The sequence below is a fragment of the Corvus cornix genome, chromosome Z (genome assembly GCF_000738735.6).
Source record: "Corvus cornix cornix isolate S_Up_H32 chromosome Z, ASM73873v5, whole genome shotgun sequence".
Classification (NCBI taxonomy): Eukaryota; Metazoa; Chordata; class Aves; order Passeriformes; family Corvidae; genus Corvus; species Corvus cornix.
The window spans coordinates 25,233,929-25,251,324 of record NC_046357.1 but is presented as its reverse complement, the minus strand read 5'-3'; the positions used below and the strand labels follow the sequence as shown (position 1 = coordinate 25,251,324).

Genomic DNA, 17,396 nt, shown 5'->3' with positions numbered 1-17,396 from the left:
GGTGGCCAATGTCATGAGGTGAAACAAGGGGAAGTGCCAGGTCCTGCCCTTGGGTCACAACAACCCCCTGCAGCTCCAGGCTGGGCCACAGTGGTTGGGAAGCTGCTCATTGGGAAAGGCCCTGGGGATGCTGGTGACAGCAGCTGAACATGAGCCCAGGTGTTCCCAGGTGGCCAAGAAGGCCAATGGCACCTGGGCTGTCCCAGCCAGGGTGTGGCAGCAGGACCAGGGCAGTGACCGTCCCTCTGGACGGTGCTGGCACTCCTGAGGCCACACCTTGAATCCTGGGGGCAGCTCTGGGCCCCTCATGACAAAAAGGACATTGAGTGGCACCAGCCACTCAATGTCTGGAGCATGGCCAGAGAAAGGAACAGAGCTGGGGAAGAGTCTGGATCACTAGGAGCAGCTGAGGGAGTTGGGGGGAGCTCAGCCTGGAGAAAAGGATGATTATGGATGACTTTATCACTCTCTACAGCTACCTGGAAAGGAGGTTGTAGGCAGGTGGGAATGAATCTTTTGTCCCAGGCAATCAGCAGCAAGACAAGAGGAAATGGTCTCAAGCTGCGCCAGGAGAGGTTCAGGCTGGACATCAGGAGGAATTTCTTCACAGAAAGTGTGATTGGGCACTGAAATGGTCTGCCCAGGGATGTGGTAGAGTTGCCATCCCTGGAGTGTTCAAGAAACATCTGGATGTGGCAGTCAGTGCTGTGGTCTGTTTGACATGGAGTGTTCAGTCAGAGGTTGGATTTGAGGATCTTGGAGTTCTCATCCAGCCTTAATGATCCTGTCATTCTGTGAGTAGGGGTCAAGGGTGGGGAGGGGTAAAGTTGTGTCTTGTGATGCCCGAGCGTGTTTTAGATGTAATATTTTAGGGGGGGTGGATGTGTGCCAAATTATATTTGTGGGTTGTGTCTGTTGTGCACACGGGTGCCATGTGCATGTAACTTCATACTGTGAAAGAGCCCAGAAATTAACACCCAAAAAGGCAAAATTGGATGAATTCAGTCACATTTCACCCCAAAACCCCTCAGACCTCCTGTAACTGTTGGAACACTGACAGTGACGGTGAGATGAGTGTGATAACATCACCAGAGGTACCATGACAATGACAAGGATATGGACACCGCAATGTCTTGGCTGCAATTTTATTACTCTGGTAGAAGTTGACATAACTTTGACCTTCGCAGTAACTTCCTCGGTGACAACGGTGGCAGTACTGATGTCCCTCTGCCCCACTCCCCTCGATTCACCTAGAAGAGACAGCAGCAGCCCAAGAGGAAGAACCCCTTTCTGCCCAAATCCCCAATATCCTCAAAAAATCCCAATATTGCCCCAAAAAATCCAAATTTTCCTCACAAATTATCTCAGAAAATCCCCACCATTCCCCAACAAACTCCCAATTGTTCCTAAAATTCCCATTCTCAAATTCCTAATTTGCCTCAAAATTCTCAATATACTAACCAAGATTCCTACTGTTCCCCCCAAATACCCAATTTTACAAAAGAAATCCCGTCTTCCCCTAAATTCACAACAACCCTCCCACAATCACAAATTATCCCCCCAAATCCCCACTTTTCCCCCCTCACCCCTGAATTTACTCCCCAAATTCCCAGTTTTCCTTAACATTTCCAATTTTCCACCCTGACAGATTTCCCCCTTTCCTCAAAATTCCAAATTTTCTCCCCTAAAAGCACAACTTACAACCAGCAGTCATTGTTCAGCTTGGCGGGGTCCACACCTGTCACCTGGAAGTCGTCCACTCGAAAGACCCAGCGTCCTGGGACCTTGACATTGGAGGTGGTGGTAATGTTGATGATGGCATCAGTTTGGGATCCGGGAATGTTGTAGAAATTGGTGTCATCACCGCTGTTGAATCCCGCCTGGAAAATTGGGGGAGAATCTACATGGGCCAACCCTACCCAAAGGGGTGGTGTGCCCCCCAAGTGATGTTAGGATGTGAACATATTTGGTGTCTTCCAGAAATGATATGGACCAATCCATGACTTTCACTATCATGATCATGATCTCCAGAAGAAGGGTGGCCAATCTCCTGTCTTCATCATCATCATCATCATAATTATCACTATTATCATTACTGTCTCCAATAGCTGGGATGGGCCAACCTCTTACCTTCATCATCATCATCATCATCTCCAGAAGATGGGAAAGGACAACTTGACCTCCCCAAAAATGTTGTGGGCCCTTCCTGGACCTTCATCATGACCATGATCATCATCATCCCCAGGAAATGGGATGGGCCAATCCCTGACCTTCATCATCGTCATCCTCAGAAAATGGAATGGGACAACCTCCTCCCCGTCCTCCTCCACCCTCCCCGCCTACATGTGCTGGGGTCCCCCCGAGTCCTGTTTCAGCATCCCCGTCACTTGCTGCCCCTGTGGTCCACTGGATGTCCCAGTAGTTGAGGATGATGTAGAACATCTTGGAGTCACTCGTCAGCACAGCCTGGAAGGTGTTGCCCTACGGAAAAGGTCATGGAGTCAAGGATGGGTCATGGGAGTCAAGAATAGGTCATGGAGGTCTAAATAAGTGGGTCACCAAGGCCACCAAGTGGGTCAACAAGAGCCAAGCAGTGACCTTCATGCCCCCTGGACCATGGACCTCACCTTTTGTGAGGTGGAGCCATAGTAGGCCACATGGTCCCAGGTGGCCACCAAGGCCCAGGTGGCAGTGAAGGGGCTTTTGGGGAAGTACTGGGTGATATCCTGGCTGATGTCTGCCAGCAGCGTCGGGTCAGTGGTCTGGCGGTAGAAGATGTCCCCACCCAGCACATTGTCCACGTCCCCCCAGTAGGGAGCTACGAAAGGGCGCCCATCCGCCAGAGGGAAGGGGTCTGGGGTGTATTGTCTGACGGGCTCATCGAAGGAGATCACCCCATTGTTGTTCACCTGGAGGTGACACCAGGAGCGGGTGGGTGCAACACCTTGACTTGTGCTGTGGAGTCCTTGAGATGGACCCTCCAAGCACCCCAAGAACCACCACCCATAGGGACTCCCCAACACCTACCAGCTCCCCAAGATCCATCACCCACAGGACTCCCCCAAGACCCACAAACCATGGGAACCCCCACCCATGTGACCCCCCAACACCCATAGAACCCCTCAAAACCAACCAACCTCCCAAGACACACCACCCCATGGGACCCCATGAACATCAAACATCCATAGAACCCCCAATACCCACAACCCCCAGGACCCTCCTGAGACCCACCACCCACAGGACCCCACAACACTCACCAACCCTCCCAAGATCCACCCTTCCAGGACCTTCGCAAAACCCACCACCCATGTGATCCCACAACACCCACCAACACACCCCAGGATCCACCCCATATGGGACCACCCAAAACCAACTGCCTCAAGACTCACCAGCCATACGACCACAAAGGACCACACCATCACGCACCATCCTCAGGACCCCCCAAGTCCCTCCAACCTCCCCAACAGCGCCAGTCCCCTTAAGATCCCCCACCCATCTGAAGATGTTTCAGTGTCCAAGAACAAATCCCTCTATGAACTCAAGAAGGGTTGATTTTGGGATTTTGGGGACACACACACACACACACACACAGAGGAAAAATTAAGTAGAAATGGAGGGAAAACTGGGAAAAATGGAGGAAATTCCCAAAAATATGGAACTTGAGGTGACCTACGAAGGCAGTTTGGTAGGATTTGCCGTAGAAGGTAAAGGGAGCAGAGAGGGCGATCTCCTCGGATGTCCCATCATCGTGTTTGGGGTTAGTTTTATCCCCCTGGTGCGGTCCATAGGGATAGAGCAGGGACTCTGTGGGAAAATCAGGATTTGGGAACTGCCCCCAAATTCCCACCCAATGACACGGATTTTGGGGCCAAACCCACCAAATTTGTGGTTCCCATGGTCTTGGTTACCTAAAAATGGATGTGTCTTCTCCTGGGTTTTCATGGTGAAACTGGGGTGGAAGGGAATGACCCCAGTGGAATTACAGGGGGAACACATGGATTTTGGGAGAATAGTGGGAAAATGGTATGATGTGGGTGGGAGAAATTTTGATTTAGGTGGAAGTAATGTTTTTTTGGGGCAAAACCCCCAAAATTCACCTTTTTCAGATGAGGTTTTGGTGTCCACCATGGAGCCTGGGGGAAAAATAGGAAGGAAAATGAGTCGATCAATCATTTTCCCAACAGGGATGAAAATGACAACACTTTTTCAGAAACAAACTTTACCTAAAATCAGGAGGAAGAAAACACTAGTGGGTGACATCTTCGACCCTAAAATAATTGTAAAAACCAGGAAAACTTAAAAAAACCCCACTAAAAACCTAAAAAAATACCCAAAAAACAAGCAAACCAACAATGCTCCCCCAAAACAGACAGTGCAGTAAAATGAGGTTTCAGAGGCAAAAAAAATCCACATTAAAACACCAAACACACACTTTTCCCAGGAATTTTGTGTGTGGAGCTGTGTGTATGTGTGGCATTTTAACCATTTCTTTAAAGAATTGAAGAATTTGAAAAGTTGGCTTTTTAATTTAATTCATTTTAGTGCATTTTTAAGCATTAATATAATTTAATTCAGCCGATTTTAAAATGTAATTTTTGAATTTTTAATTTAATATGCTTGAATTTTGATCAAAAATTTATTTAAGTGATTATTTAATTTCATTTTAATTTTTAATTCTAAATGCATTGACATTTTATTCAATAGAGTTTTTTAGATGAATGCTATTTTTCTCTTCTATTTATTTGGATTTTTATTTAATTTTTATTTAATTTGAATCTTAAATTTTTGTTATTTGTGTGCATGAATTGAGGAATTTTTTCCCCCTCTATGCCCGAATTCAGGAATTTTGCCTTTTTTTCTGAATAAATTTAGGATTAGTTACATTTTTTCATGTATTTTTAGGTCATTTAAAGGGACAAATCTTCCTTAAATCCATGAAAAATCAGGATTTTAAAGAGACAGTATTCCAAGAAGTGACCAAAATCCCACCAGAATAAAAATTCCCTTACCTGGGTTACGTTGAAGCGAAGAACTGCAGCCTGAAAATGAGCTCAAACACTCAACATTGCTGGCTTTCGCCTCATCCTGCTCCTTCTTTTATCAAAACAAAAACTACAGAAACACGTAGTTTGCCAACTTTCCGCCCATCCAATCTCTCTGAGCTTTCCCTGGATTCTTTAGAGAGGGACATTTAATCACGTGTTGGGGATTTTGGGCTCCTCCATATATTTTTTTTTTAAGCACAGTGAAGCCCTTTTTTGAATAATTTTGGGGTTCTGGAGACACCTCTGGATCCCTCCTCAACACATGTGAGGTTTTTTCCCCTTTCCAAACTTTCAACTTCTACTCCCTGATTTAATTTTTTTAAACAAAAAAAGTACTTTTAAACTTATTTTTTAATTATAGATCCCTTAGCTCCTTTGTTGCTATCAGGAAGAAAATAGATTATCCCTCTTTATTTGGGATTTTGAGGACTTTTTTTTGTTATTGTGAAGGATAAGAAAAATCATTATTATATACTTCGGCCTTTTTTTGCAGGAAGAAGAAAGAAGCCCTTATACACTGAAATGCTATTTTTTGGAGGAAAAAAAATCCCCTTTAAAATACCCTCATTTTTGGTGTTGTTTTTTTTTTTTTTTTTTTTTTTTTTCCTAGAAGAAAGTTAATATCTCTATTTTTAGGGATTTTTTAAGGGAAAAAACCCCTTTTATTCTCTTTATTTTAAGGAAAAATTCTTGTTCCTTATTTACCTGGCATTTTAAAACATTTTTTGCAGGAAAATCCTTCATTATTTCTCTTTTTTCTTCTTCTTTTTTTTTTTTTTTAAGGAAAACCCCTTTATTTGCTTATATTTTAAGAAACCTTATTTCCCCCAATTCCAGATGGGTTTCTTTAAGCTCTTTGAAGTTGTTGTTCCTTTGTCCAGCAGCTGAGCTCAGACTTCTCCAGAATCCTCAGCTGGGACTTCTCTCATTAATTTTGGGAAAAAACCAGACATATTTGAATCTGTCTCCCTGGATACAGCAGACAGGGGTTGAAGGGGGAAACAATTCTGAGGAAATCACTGGATTTTTGGAGGGGCTCCATGAAGGAGAGTCAGCTGGGATGTCACCATGGGTGCCTCACCCCCTCACCCACAGGGGTCCCACACTTCTTGTGGGATCCCATCAGCAACAGGATCCACCCATCCACTCCCAAATTCTCCAGAATTTTGGGGTCAGTTTCACAACCCTCCTCCCTCCAGCAAGGTCAGAAACCTGGTCCCTCAAACCAGGTCTGAATGGTCAGAGTTTAAAGCTCACCACAACTCCTGGACCTCACTCGGTCCTTGCACTGCAAACATCCCCAGGACATTCCTGCAAGGAATAAAATCCTGTGTGACTTTGTTGGAGAGAGCCAACAACGTCGGCAAAAAACTCTGCCAGGGCCTTGCAGGGAGAAGCAGTGGAATTCCAAGGAAAGGTTAATGTTGGGAGTCACTTTGTGTCACTGCTTTCAGTGTTTGGTGACAAGATGGTGTGAAATTTCTTGCTCTTTGTAACTTAGTGCAACATGAAGAGGTTTGTTGGGTTTGGGACTGGTTTGTTCTATTCTTCCTCCCTGATTTAAGACTTTATCACAACACACAGCTTTCATGTACGCTGCTATTGCTGGGATGAACTGCAAAATTGTGCTTGATGGAAATCTTGCTGAATGCTGGTTTTAAAGCTTATTTTCATTCCTATCTTCTTGTCCTGGGACTTGAATACTAAATGGATCATGTTGATTCTGATTAGTGTTAAATACTGGTTTTCCTTTTCTCTAGATTGAACTGAACTTTCAGCTCAGGTAAGAGATTTACATATGGAGTTTGAATTAAAATAACTGTTTTCTTCTGAAATTCAGTTGCTTCTTTCTGTCCACTGTGAGAAACTACCTTGCTGGCCTCCTAGCCACAGGTGCCTGGGAAAGACACAGTCTGGAGAGTCATGTCTTTTGAGGCCACCCAAAATTCTTGATGGATTCCTTGCTGAGCATCCAACTTTTAGCTCCTGAAGGACGCTCAGTCAAATGGCACAAATTCTGTCTGCTTGGAAAACTGTCTGTTTAAACACCCGAAATCAGGAGTTTGGATTCCCATTAGTTTTAAACCTTGGCCTTAGAACATGGTGCCGTGAATATTTGTTGCTGCATTTGGCGTCTTGAGGAGGTTGTTTTTGTTGTAATTTCATACAACTGGAACCAGCAAGAGTTACAACAGAGAAGCAGAACACCCTTCCCTGCCTCTTCCCTCTGGTACTGATCCCAGAACACTGGATTTAAGCCTCACTCCCTTCTTCCTCAGCAGCTGTGGCCTCAAACACAATAAATTCTTTATTTTTCTGGTGGAGGGAGGGAGGTGACACACCAGCTGCATTTTCCTTCTGGAACCTTCACTCCACAGCATTCCAACAGGGTGGCCTCTCTCACCTTCCCCCAAAGCCTCTGGAAAGGGCTGTCCACAGGGCTGTGATGCAGGACTTAGTGAGACACTGATCTGATGTGATGAGGCAGCTCCTGTGTTTCGTTTCCCGCCGTGCTAATGATCTCTGCACGCAGCTGGAAAAATCGCCGCCTGAAGGATCGCCTGTCCCGCCCAAGGGCAGCCTCGGTCGGGAGCGGAAAGCAGGCATGGCATGTTTTAATCAGGGTCCCCAGAGTGTGTGGCAAGGACAGCTGGACCCCGTTACGGGTGACACGCTGTCCCCAGCGTGCTGGGATGATGCCATCAGTCACTGCTGCAGACACCTGCCTGCTGAGGAAGCTCTCGGCTGGCGCACTGAGCCAGATTATCTGGCTGGTCACTGGATGCTGCTTATCTCTGTTTGACTCCTTCAGGAAACCTGCTGGGGATGCCAGCAGGCTTTCTAAAAAGACTCTGTAAGCCCCAGTGATGAAGCACAGCTCCCACTCTGCAGCAACAGGAGGTCAGTGATGGTTTAGTGTTGCACTGAGTTAATTGCATTAATATCTGTCAGTACCAGTTTGTAGTGAAAGCTCCTGTATCTGCTCTCTAGTGGTGTCTCTGTTTGCTTTTAATTCCTGTGCTTAAATTTCTTATGCCCCCTAATTAGTATAGAGAGAAAGAGACACTGGGAACACCTCCCTGGTTGACACTTGGGTTTTATTTATCATTAGTTGCTTTTTGCAATGAGCCTTGGAAAAGAGAAGCAAATGCAAGGAGACACAAAAAGAAGCTCATTTACAGCTTTGCAATAAAAATCTGAGCACACATTATTAAATTTGTGATTCAACTGGCTTGTCATACTTCAGAAAATGAAAAAGAAAAGCAAGGAATAATCTATTTAAAATTGGCTTTTCTGTGTGTGCTCCATCGAAACTGGCATTCTTTTTTGTTAACAAAGGCTCATTTAAGAAAAAATCTACCCATAAAAGGAGAAAGAGTACTTTTTTACTGCTAAAAATTTGCTAGAGCTAAAACTCAGATTTGAAAAAGAATATAAGATTTCAAAAATTCCACTTTTATTCCCTTACTTATGTCAAGAAATAATTTCTAAGGCCTAGAATAATTTTTAAAAGAAAGTAATATCTTTCTTTTTAACTGAAATTGACATAATTTAGAATAACCCAGTTAAATTTAACACATATTTTATTTCAAAGCTCTAAGATTTTAAACTACAGCTTTCTTAGCAAAAGCACCTTAGTCAGAACTCAGTTCTACATTACCTGGAACAGATGGAAGGCTTTGAGCACATCTTGATGTTGGCTGTGGCACCATTTTCCCCTGCCTGTGTGATTTTACCTGAAACCATTTCAGTCCTGGATCTGAATCACATAGGCAAACCAGTCATGAAACAAAGCTGGTCTGTCAACAGAACACAGCATTTTAGGAAAAAATTTCAAGTATTTACCAGGCATCTTTTGTGACTGAATTATATTCGTATTAGGATGCATGTGTGTGCTGCGGTATGAATTAACAATCTGCCAAGATGACAGCTGTATCATGCTCTGGAAAGTTGACCAGCACTGCACTAGAAAGGAATTTTATTTGCTGACAGCAGTTTCCAGCTACAGTTGAGACTAAGAAGCTCAAATTACACAGCTAACCTATTCTGAGAAGCTATTTTTGTTTTTGATCAGACTGTAGCTTCTTTTTATGATTACATTGAACACTGCACAATGCACTCAGGCTTTCTAGAGCCCAGGGAAGCCTAAGAGCAGCCAGGTAGAGATTTTATCAAAAAAATCATGTTGACCATTGACAATTTAAGATTCACAGTGGGTTAAAAATAACATTTTCAGAAGAACTAATTTTTTTTTATTCTAAGTATTGGTGACACCTGGTAGAAAAAAGCTTTGCATTGGAAAATTTTGTTGGTGAGAACTTAAGTGCTCTCCACGAAAGAGATGGGGAAGGTAAGGGATACTGTACATCCTCCTTCTTCTTTTTTCCTTTTTTCTTCCTACCAGGCAGTCAGATCTGCTTAACTGTGACTCACACAACCCTCTTGTTGCTGTTTTGTGCATTATTTGTGCTACTGGTTTGCTTCTCACAGCCTGTCAGCAGGCTTTGAACTAGGACTGAGTTTTAAGTGGACCTGTGTACAATTAAGAGGGACAAGCAGATTCATGTTTTTTTTATGAGGGAGGGACTCTACATAGTGGCCACAGTGTGTGGCCACAGAGACCTCCAGTTAAATCAAACCTGATATTCAGTAACTCAGGATTTAGGAAGCCAGCTTTCACAAGGTTTGTGCAGATGTTTTACAGGATTTAGAAGAGTAGATCTTGTGTGAGTGGGTAGATTCAGCCTTGAACTTTTTTCTGACTGTTTATTGCTAACACAAATGCTCTAATTAAAACTGGCATTGAAAACCTCTTGTGGAGAAATTTCTCAGTTCTCTGTTGGCAGTTCATGAAAATGATGAGAGGAGAAGGGGAAAAAAGACTTAAAATTCTGTGCTGTCTCAAGTGGCAAGAACACCTATGACAATGATTAAATACCACCTCAACGAAATGTTCCCCTGCCAGAACCAGACTCTGCCTATCCTGCAGTGGCAGGAATTTGGTTACAAAAGCATGCATGTCTTTGTCCTCTATGAAATGTTAAAGACCAGCTCTAATTTTAAAATCAACATGACAGATATCTCATGTATCATTTATAATAAGTCCTTTTACATCTGGTGTCTTCCTTTACTCTTACTGACAGATTCCAGTGTTCAACACAGTGTTCAGCTTTGGCACAGTAAAATGCTTCCAGAAGGGTGCTGCAGTCTTCTACCCTCAAAATAGCCTCTGCCTTCCCCAGGTGATTACTATAATCTTGTTTTGAATTTCCTTGAAAGTTCAGGTGCCCAGAAACTCCTGAGCTCAGCAAACTCTCAGAGTGACTTCCCATACTGACAGAAGCAGTCTGTCTGTGTATAGCTGAGCCAAAGGGAGAGAAGGTGAGTCGAAGGTGCAGAGGGAAATCTCTCTGAGGCATTACAATTTTGGGAAAATTTTAAAAACATCTGGTTCAGAACATCTGTGCCATCCATGACTGTTAAATAAAACAAAAAGTAGTGTTCCTGCTCTATGCTGGGCCTGGCTGGAGACTTCTTTCTGACTACCCATATGGGGCTGTGTTTCAGATCTGGGACGAAAGGAGCATGGACAACACGCTGGTGATTTATTATTGCTGAACAGTGTTTGAACAGCATCTACACCTCCTTTGCTTCTCATGCTCTCTCAATGAGCAGGTGGGGGTTGGAAAAGTGATGGGATTTGGCACAGCTTGGATTCAAAGTGACCCAAACCAATATTCTGTATCATCCAGGACCTTGCTCAGCAGTGCAATTGCAGGAGGTGGAGAGAAGCTCTTCCCAAAGTAGTCACTGCTTAGAGAATGCCTGGGCCCCAGTTTGCTGATGGGTTACTTTTCTTTTTCTTTTTTTTATTCCCTCTTCATTTATTATATGGTCTTTATCTGAACCCATGAGATTTTTATGCTTTTGCAGTTCTGATTCTCTTCCCCAGCCCTCTGGCAGAGACAGAGAAAGCAGGTGGCTAGATTATGAGGTACTTACTCAAACGAAAAAGAACAAAGAAAGGCCCTCTTTCATTGAAAAGGCAGAGGAAAAAATAAAGGCCAACAGAGGAACACTGGAATGAGTACAGAAACATTTCTCAGCTGTGCTCGATTTTGGTAGGTGCGTCAAAAACTTTTGGAATTGGCCTACTGTAGTTTTGGGTAGTAGAATTTTGGCCTGATTGTAACACCAAAATTCCAATCTTGACAAGCAATATAACAAGGAATTTTTCTGTAATTGCTGACTTTCTATAGGCAGTGTAGTACTCTCCAGCTATCTGTGTTTTGGGAAACTATGGATATGGCTCAAGTCGAGTCAAAATTATGCTGACCAGAAGTAACACAAGAGTGTACATACATTAGCATGTGCTGTAGAGCAAAAGGAGCAGATCTGCACAACACAACATTTAGGGCTGACATTCACATTACACAGATTCAGAGTGTTTTATTTAGATTAACCCTAGGCTGATCCTATGGACTGAAAGGCTGCAGGAGGTGCAGCATATTAGGAGACCCTCTGAATAGTAGGGTTTGGTGAAGCCTTTTCTAGAAAAAAATCATCATCATGGTCTGAAAGGGCTCCATGAAATGAATGTGTCATACATGGATATGACTTTAAAATTCGCTCTTGAGCCCAGCTGAAGTGTTATCCATTCAGAGATAGGCAGTTCCAGAATTATGTTCGTTTCTTTTGAAGCCACAAGTAATACCAATTCCTTTCACTAAAATGTTAATTAAGGCTCACAAAATGTAAGCCGTAATGTATTCCAATTGATTTTAAGATTTCATGAGGACCTACAGTAAAGGGTAGCAGCTTTTTTGTCTGGGGTGAGACGTGTCTTTTTATGTGGTCTTTGCACAGGTCCTGTCCTCCTGCCACCTGACATTTGGGAGACATTACTTTCAAGAGGTCTAAAAAGGCTGGGCAGATTTACCAAACTCATTTGTGTTTATGTGCTGTTGTGTTTTTGTTGTGCTCCTGTTGAGGGAAGGGCTGTTGGAAGGCAATGAACTGTTCCTGCATCCAGGCGAAGGTGCTGCAGGGCAGAACACAGCGGCTTTAACCAAGGTTTCCAGGGTGACTGCTGGAAGTCACCTGATTTCTAGGTGATCCAGCTGGACAGTGTTCCTCTAAGCAAACAGTAGCATTCAGCTGGGAACATCCAGCCTAAGGTCCCTGAGCCATACTTTAGTGAGATGAAATGTTTGTGGTCACTGGGAACTGCTGGCAGAACACGTCTGAGATTAGTATCTCGAAAAAACAGAAAGTGCACAGGAATTTTTTTTATTTGCCTTTTCTTTTCCATTTACTTGTGTAGAATGTCTGAGAGAGAATGTAAATAAAAAACTTGTGCTGATGCCTCCTTGGCTTTTTCTCCATTAAATCTATCCATTTCCAGCTGCTGGGGGATGTGAAGCCGTGCCAGAGAGCAGGGCCCTGTCCCAGAGCTCTCTGTTTGTCACAGGTAAGGGAATTCAGTCATCAAGTTCCTCTTACAATGCCATCAATACAGTGATGAAAACATTTTGGTCAGTAAAATAACCCTTCTGATAGAGTTTGGACCAGAGATTTAGACAGACTCTCTAAATGTTGGTGTCCATCTGTCCATCTAGGGCTGGCAAACACCCCTGGGGACCCTACAGAGATCCCAGCCCTCCAACATGCAACTACTGCAGGGTGGGATATCCCACCCTCCTGAGAAGGCAGCAGGGTCTTACACAGCCAGAGCCAGCTCCAGCACCTGCTGATGTCCACATATTTTCAGTGTGACTCGTCTAATAAGTATTAATTATTTCTGCGTATAGCTCTTTTAGTAGTTACCACAGAGTTATTCCATTTTACACATGACAGAGGAGGTTAATGACCTGGAATCTCACAAGCACTGTATCATAATTATGTCAGTCATTAAACCTCTAATGGAATGTTTGAAATATGGGTGAGACAAAAGCTCGTCTCACTGTTCTCTCATGCTCCAAGCTGCCTTGTACATTTTTATATTTGTGAACTCAGGAGAGGCCAAGGATGTTAAACTTCGTGTAGGAATGAGGCTGGCAGATCAGTGGTGTGTTTCATCTAATTTCTCGCCTCTGAAATTAGCTAGATTTGTAGGGAGAATTACTGTCTAAGGAGTGGCCTTGCTGGAGAGTGAGGACGTGCTGGCTTCATTCTCCCTGGTCAGTTGGTGGTTTTATACCCGTGGAGGTGCTAGTTCAGCCTTTTGTGTCTTTGTTTCTTCTGCCATATACCTTCCTTAATGACTGCAAGTGACTGAATTTCAGCACAGAGCTGTAAGGTCAGGACAATGAGCCCCTGGTTTGCTCCTGTTGTACCAAAAATCCCTGCAAAGCTAGAGAGGCCACGAGTTAGTGACCACTTGGAGTGTTTCTTGTAGTGCAAAATTGCTGTGGTGTGGGCACCTGGATATATTCTTCATTTCATCTTCATTTTAACACATTTAACATGTTTTAAGTACTTAGGTAAGTTTCCCCTGAATTTTATGCCCAGTGGCAGTTCAAATTACTTCCTCAACCACAGAAATTGAAAGCTGCTGAGGAATCAGCAGGGTGCGTTTCACACTTCTGTCAGCCTGCTAAAGATTTTGGGCTTATCACAGATTTGAATTTTGAAATTTTTATTTAAGAAAACCAAAACATAAATAACATACATTCTCACTGAAACATTTTCTTTCAGTTTTTAAATTTCAGAAGTATAAGGAGAAAAATCTTGAAAACATGTCTTGTTTGCCAGCAAATGTAATGATATCTAAGTGGAGAAGAATTGTGATCTGATATTTAAAGAAATCATCCTTGGTCATTTGTTTTTAACATTTTGTGGGTTTATTTCTTTTTAATTAATTTTGTACTAAAAGTTCTGTTTCCTCAGTAGCTTTCAATTTCTGTGTCTGATAAACATAAACCACATTTTTGTAGATTAAAAACCCAAATATTTTTTTAACAATAATGATTAAATCTGCTATTCTAAATTAACAGATTACACTAAATAAAGTGTTTTATTTAGTATAAATATTACTAAATTAAATATTCAATTATTAAATAATTTTAAGCACACATTTCTTTGATCAGTGGGCTTGCTTGACATTTTCACTCAATTCAAAAATTATTCTTGTAACTACACAAAAACATACTTATTGTACTGAAAAGCCTCATTATTAACAACTGTTAATATGTTTAAATTGATCAGAAGTTTCTGAAATTTTTGGGATAAAACTTAAAAGTTCACTTATGTGAAGGGGAAGGAAAAAAAAAGGGATTTTGGGGGGAACTTATGAGGGAAAAGCTAAGGAACAGAATGCATTCATAAGCAACAGGGATGACACACTGAAAATGATACTATTGAAAGATTCCTGTTAACAAGACCACTCTCAATATACCACTCTGTTTTAAATGGCTTCTTGGTACTCCCATTACCTGTAGATATCATTAGGAAAATAAAGAGTGCAAAGAAAATGATTTTGAACAACTTTTTTTTTTTTTTTTACAAATGTTACTGATTTATGTTTTCATGTAAAAATTTTAATTTTTAATTAATATCTTGATTTTTTTAACGTTATAGCACTAGCACCACTATAAGGCTAGATGATGCTGGTTTTCTCAGGAAAACATGATTCTTTAAGACAAAAGCTCAAAACTGTCAGAAAAACTTGGTAACTTACCTGCTTTTCCCATTGTGATTCCTTTCTCAGACAATTACACACTTTGTGGTTTTATGCTGATTTGAAAAAGAAAAGAAAGCTCAGAGAAAATTCCTGTAACACTTTTCATCTTCATCACCTGTATTAATTAGTGTTTACAAAGAGTTCTGTGACCAAACTTCTGTGCACTCAAATATTTGGTTAAAAAGCCTCTGCTGGTATTAACAAAAGAAACTCAAACCAAACCAAACAAACAGAGAAAAAAAAAACCCAACAAAACAAACAAACAAAAAGGAGCACTTGCCATTTTGGGGTTTACTGTCAGGTATTGTTAACTGTGTTAACCTGGAAATTATGTGGCAAGGGCATAACGGTGGCATAATGACACCAGATAAATACACTGAGTAATACTTGAATAATCTTCTGACACATTTGATGATGTTTGGGGTTCGTTAGGTTTCGGGTGCTTTTTCTGTTTTTACATAAGCTATTTAGGAAATACCATTAAGGAGAAAAGTAGAATGATCTCCTCTGAAATGTGAACTTTGGTGAAAAAGCCCATCTTGGGGGTCAGAAATATATTCCAGCTCCAGTTTCACATGCCTTAGGACTCCTGTAGAATTATGAAATAGTCTTTTCCATTTTCCCTCAGTAATCAATCGTAGCACGCATGTGCCACTGCATTGGTATTGGTATTTATGCTGCATCTAAATCTGCAAAAACACAGTGGTAAATCACATCTTCTTTATGTGGATAACAGTGATGTAATCTTGCGACCTGAATTTCACTTCACTGCCTCGGGCTTCCCTGAGCAGTGTGATCAGCAAAAGTGGGGCCTTCTGCAAAGTAATTGATTAATTGACACAGTCAGAAATCTGCACCTTTCAGCACATAAGGAACTGGTAATTCCTTGAATGGGATGTGCCCCGTGCTTGTGAAATTTCAGACTGCAAGCATTTAACCAATACTGTGAGAATGAGTGGTGTGGTTATTTTTCCTAATTTTTATATTTTTATTATCTATATGTTTTTCAGCTACATCTGATGGTGCAGGAATGAGGCCAAAAGCTGTTTTTTATCAGCTTTTATTTTCCTTTCTTTCCTCAGCTTCTCTGCTTCTAGCTAGTCCTCTAAGGTAATTTCATCTGTGTTTTTCTCCTCTTCTGCTTTCTTAAGCATAATGCTGATTCAATCTTATAATGGAAAGAAAACCCACAGAAAATGTTTTTCCAAGAATCAACGGAGTCTTCAGGATTTTTAAGTGGTTTCCTGATGAATAATGTAGCTGATTTGACAGCAAAACTCGAGCTATGGCATGCCTTGATCAGAAAGCAAAAAATGTAAGCACCTCTAGAAATACTAGAGTGGTGTTTCTTCCCCAGTATTGTGTATTTTTCTCAGAACTAAGAACAGGATTTATTTTGCAAGAGGAAAGTAACTCCTGAAATTTCTGACAAAAATTTCTTACAACTCCATTTTTTATAAATAGCTGAGTGTTTTACAGTTTAGTGTTTTTAGTGTTTAGTGTCTTCTTTCTCTGAAGAAGAAAAAATTCTTCTCTTGGGTTGTGGAATTAGGAATTCAGCTACTTGAGGACATGGGTCTGCAATTTGCAATTAATAATTTTTTGGTGAGTCATGATTGGTTTAATTTTATGCTTATAAAAATATGTGAGCTTTCAAAGATACTTTAACCTTCATTTTCTTTTGGTGCATAGCTGTCTCTGAAGTTTATTGGTAAAGCTGTAACTGTAAATATTTGGCAATGGGCAATTTACATTGCATAAGTTAATTACTTTCACTGTGTTATTTACACTCATTAATGAGATACTTTCTAAAACTAATTAGATGTCCTTGCCTAGTTGCAAAAATCTTTTAAAGGCATTTATAATTCAATGTTCACTGCTTTTTCTGTATCACTGCGTATGAAAGAGGAGCCAAATCACCCATTTCTGTCCCCTTTAGCTGAAACAAAATTATTTCCACTTTCTGTTTGGGGAGTGGTTGTGTTACCCAGCTTCAGTCACCTTGTTTAATCTTCACTTTCGTTTGGTGACAATAAAGAGGTTTCTCCTAAAGGAAAATTGGAAAAAAGAGGCATATTCCATTGTTTTTCTTCACTGACCAGCACCAAGGAAGACACAACTCCTGCACACAGGGGGCAATTTGCAAATGCAGCTCAGTCTGGTTCCAGAGAGCATAAGGAATGACCTCTAGTGCACTGTGTAATTACCCTAATTGACTCCCATTCCTAAATTACTGTGTCATTTCTCATAGTTTTTGCCCTGTGGAAAGACATTTTTTCTGCTCAGTCTCATCAAAGAAAGAGTAATTTACTTTCTGTATGTATTTTGATGACAGGTACACTCTAAATATTGGGATTTCTTCCTAGACTTGATAACTTCATGTGCTTTTGATGCCAAAGTCATTCTGCTGGATGTTTGATTAGAGGACATCAAAGAGGGTTATTTACATCTAATTCTGTAGTTAGCATTTGGCCTTCTCAGTTTTATGCCAGGCTTACAACACAACATCCACGCTGTCTGGCATTAATTTAACTTGTAAATAATTGATCTAATTAATTTACTTGATAAGCCTCCTCATGTCATTTTATGACTTTGTTCTCAACCAAACTGCCAAAATCTAGCTACACTGGCAACAGGCTCAGCAAAAATAAAATACTTTGAAAGTTGTG

At 41.6% G+C, this 17,396-nt stretch overlaps 2 protein-coding genes across 3 annotated transcripts in view; both read right to left on the bottom strand.

Annotated features, from left to right (window-relative positions):
- LOC109146432 overlaps window positions 1–17,396 on the bottom strand; it is a 1,056,471-nt gene that overhangs the window by 214,951 nt on the left and 824,124 nt on the right. The gene's annotated exons all lie outside the window — the stretch shown is intronic.
- LOC104697998 (sushi, nidogen and EGF-like domain-containing protein 1) lies at window positions 1,130–5,120 on the bottom strand. Of its 2 annotated transcripts, XM_010413115.3 has the most exons (8): window positions 5,010–5,119; window positions 4,224–4,268; window positions 4,098–4,133; window positions 3,674–3,804; window positions 2,628–2,909; window positions 2,344–2,481; window positions 1,702–1,880; window positions 1,130–1,250 (listed from the first exon to the last, which is right to left on the bottom strand). In XM_010413115.3, the coding sequence occupies exons 2-8, from the start codon at window positions 4,258–4,260 to the stop codon at window positions 1,247–1,249; spliced, it is 807 nt and encodes a 268-aa protein (XP_010411417.1). In that variant the 5' UTR covers window positions 4,261–4,268; window positions 5,010–5,119; the 3' UTR covers window positions 1,130–1,246. The 2 variants fall into 2 exon arrangements, with proteins under 2 accessions (XP_010411417.1, XP_010411418.1); XM_010413116.3 differs by lacking the exon at window positions 4,224–4,268 and having other exon boundaries at window positions 5,010–5,120.